Source organism: Parasteatoda tepidariorum, chromosome 5 (assembly GCF_043381705.1).
Source record: "Parasteatoda tepidariorum isolate YZ-2023 chromosome 5, CAS_Ptep_4.0, whole genome shotgun sequence".
In the NCBI taxonomy this organism is placed as follows: Eukaryota; Metazoa; Arthropoda; class Arachnida; order Araneae; family Theridiidae; genus Parasteatoda; species Parasteatoda tepidariorum.
The window spans coordinates 75,219,711-75,222,614 of record NC_092208.1 but is presented as its reverse complement, the minus strand read 5'-3'; the positions used below and the strand labels follow the sequence as shown (position 1 = coordinate 75,222,614).

The following is a 2,904-nucleotide window of genomic DNA, read 5'->3' as shown; positions in this document are numbered from 1 at the left end:
TAGCCCAACTACCTGCATGCGAAGTCAAGCACTTTACGGTAGCACAGAAAATAAACTTGGAAGATACGACTTATGCATGATGTCGGCAAACATGGTCGATGGGAAATTTTTGCAAGCACTATTTTATCTTTAATTAGGAGATGGCTTTAATCTTCAAATACAGTTAAATTAGATTAAGTGCAGCATTAATAAAGAGTATGCTTTTAACATATTTAGAGTTGTATCGTCAAAACACAATTTTATTTTAATAAACATGTTCTTAAATCTTTCAGTACAGAAAATAAAAGGCAATTATTTTAACATAGCTTTTCTAAAAAACTGTTAAAAGGTAAATTTAGATTACTTTTCTTTCATTATGGGATTTGTAAGCATATTAAGTTATTCTCATGGGTGCAAGTTTGATAAAAGGCCAAGACTGAAAATTTTTTGACTGAAATACCTAACATACACGATACCCCCTCGACATATGCAAACTATCTAAGAAAGCTTTACCATAATACATCAAGTTTAAATACTGCACAAAAAATATTTATTCATCTGTCTTTTGATAAAATAACAACAGGACATAAGAAAGTAGACCAATAACGTAGACCTAAAAAAATATTTTTATGGACATATAAAAAAAAAAAAATTCCGATTTCCGTCTTCGAGTCAGTCTTGTTTCCGTCCACGGACATTTTCAAAAGACGGAAATCCGTCCTGGGGACGGAAGACTTGCACCCATGGTTATTCTATAATGACATATTTGTCAATCTGCAATTAAATGTAAGTGATTAAAAGAGACAACACAAATTTTATATATACATATCATATCTAATGTCCCATTACAAATTATTCTATGTCTAATTTTTATTGTCTTCAACTTATAGATATGCATTAATTTCATGTATTTTTACCAAAGTACTACCAGTTTTCAATCAATTGTCTGTTGCAATAAAATTTCCTTTTCGTAAATATCTCTACAAGATACTTTATTATAAAATTAAATGTTTTAAAAGTATCTCTTTGAAAATTGTACCTCACTAGTCTAGGGCACAGTACTTTTTCCATAAACTCAAACATAAACAAATTTCCAGGTTTTTTGTACCTTTCTAATTTTACAAATAAGAATTACAACATCAAAAAATTAGCAATGGATTCAAATAAGTAAGAAATGGTTTGGTTAAAATATATATTAACTCTAGTCTCTTTTAAACAAAAATGGCTTCTTGAATACGTAACTTTACATGAAACTGGTTAGAAAGTTAACTGAAAGATAAGAGAACTCTCATTGGTGTAAATCTCACAATATTGCTACTGAATTGAAACATTAAGTTTGTGTATACAAAATAATGCTTTAACTTCTTTTTATCTTAACACACTATACACTGGAATTATCAAAGATGCAACTAGACAAGACAATCATACAGTTTAATTACTCAAGCGTTTCTTTTTTCAAAACTAATTTTAAAAAATGCCAATTACTCAAAGAGCATCACACCAGACCTATAATATTAAGTCAAATTTTATCAAATAGTAAACTTTTTCACCAACTCACTCAATTATGACTTATCTAAACAAGCTTACAATGCATTTATTTTGAAACTTCTCCGGAAGATAAAAATATAAAATTTAGCTCATAAAATAACAAAAAACTATGTAGATAAAAGTTTAATACATAAACAATAAAATATTAAACTTCGTGAAAAAAAGCATTTCTTAAAATTAAAAAATGCTTAAAAAGGTTTAAGATTGTCACACTCAATACTGTCAAATATATATTACCAGTTATCACTCGACTTGTTAGGAAGACTTAACAGCCTGATAAATTGCATAACAGTAGAAGCTACAAATAATATACGAAATACACCAGTTAACTTTGCATGTATACCAGCTAGAAAAATAGTACTTACCACCTAAAAACTTGTTGAAAGAGGAGACAAACCATAGAATAAAATTAAATGAATAATTAAAGCAAAAATTAAACGAAATGAATTTATTACAGCTAGCTTACACTTATACAAATCACAAATAATGTTCGAAAATAGAAAATAAAATCCACAAGTCCGCAAAACTAAAAACACAGCGAGGTTTTGGAATGATTAGATGAGAATTTCGAAAAATGCGGGGATGCTAGAAGACAGTTTTAGGCTTTCTTCTCTGTCTTTTTAGGTAAAAGAACAGCCTGAATATTAGGCAGAACACCACCTTGGGCGATGGTCACGCCGGACAAGAGCTTATTTAACTCTTCATCGTTTCGAATGGCCAGTTGAAGATGACGGGGAATAATACGAGTCTTTTTGTTGTCACGAGCAGCATTGCCGGCCAACTCCAACACTTCGGCGGCGAGATATTCCAAGACAGCAGCAAGATAAACCGGAGCTCCCGCACCTACACGTTCAGCATAATTACCCTTACGTAATAATCTGTGAATACGACCCACTGGAAATTGAAGTCCAGCACGACTAGATCGAGTCTTGCTCTTTCCCTTCACTTTACCACCTTTGCCACGTCCAGACATATTCACTAAGCTTTAAGAATGTCAAAAACTTAACTAAATTTATTTCTGCAGACGACAACAAAGCTGAGAACAATAAAAAATATTACGCAATTTTGGTTTTTATAAAAGAAACCCGAGAATGAGTGACGGCCAATCAGAAACTGAGTTTCTCCTCCAATGGCTGATTTATCTGCAGCAAACTGAGTACCGCCCATTGCGGTGACATTTGATTGTATTTGTTTTGCCATATGGTGGCTATTATTTTGTAAACAATTAGATTTCGTTATTAAATAGAATTGAAGGGATTAAATAATAATTATTTGAAATAACATTATTTGTTTTTAATATTTAGATACAGAATTTGAAAGTTACATGTGAAATCAAAAGGTGTATGACAAAAAAAAAAAAGTGTACTTAACACTTAA

General features: G+C 31.0%; 1 protein-coding gene across 1 annotated transcript; it reads right to left on the bottom strand.

Annotated features, from left to right (window-relative positions):
* Positions 1 to 1,960: 1,960 nt before the first annotated feature.
* LOC107443684 (histone H2A) lies at positions 1,961 to 2,619 on the bottom strand. Its single transcript, XM_016057631.4, has one exon. The coding sequence runs from the start codon at positions 2,498 to 2,500 to the stop codon at positions 2,126 to 2,128; it is 375 nt and encodes a 124-aa protein (XP_015913117.1). The 5' UTR covers positions 2,501 to 2,619; the 3' UTR covers positions 1,961 to 2,125.
* Between the last annotated feature and the right edge of the window lie 285 nt (positions 2,620 to 2,904).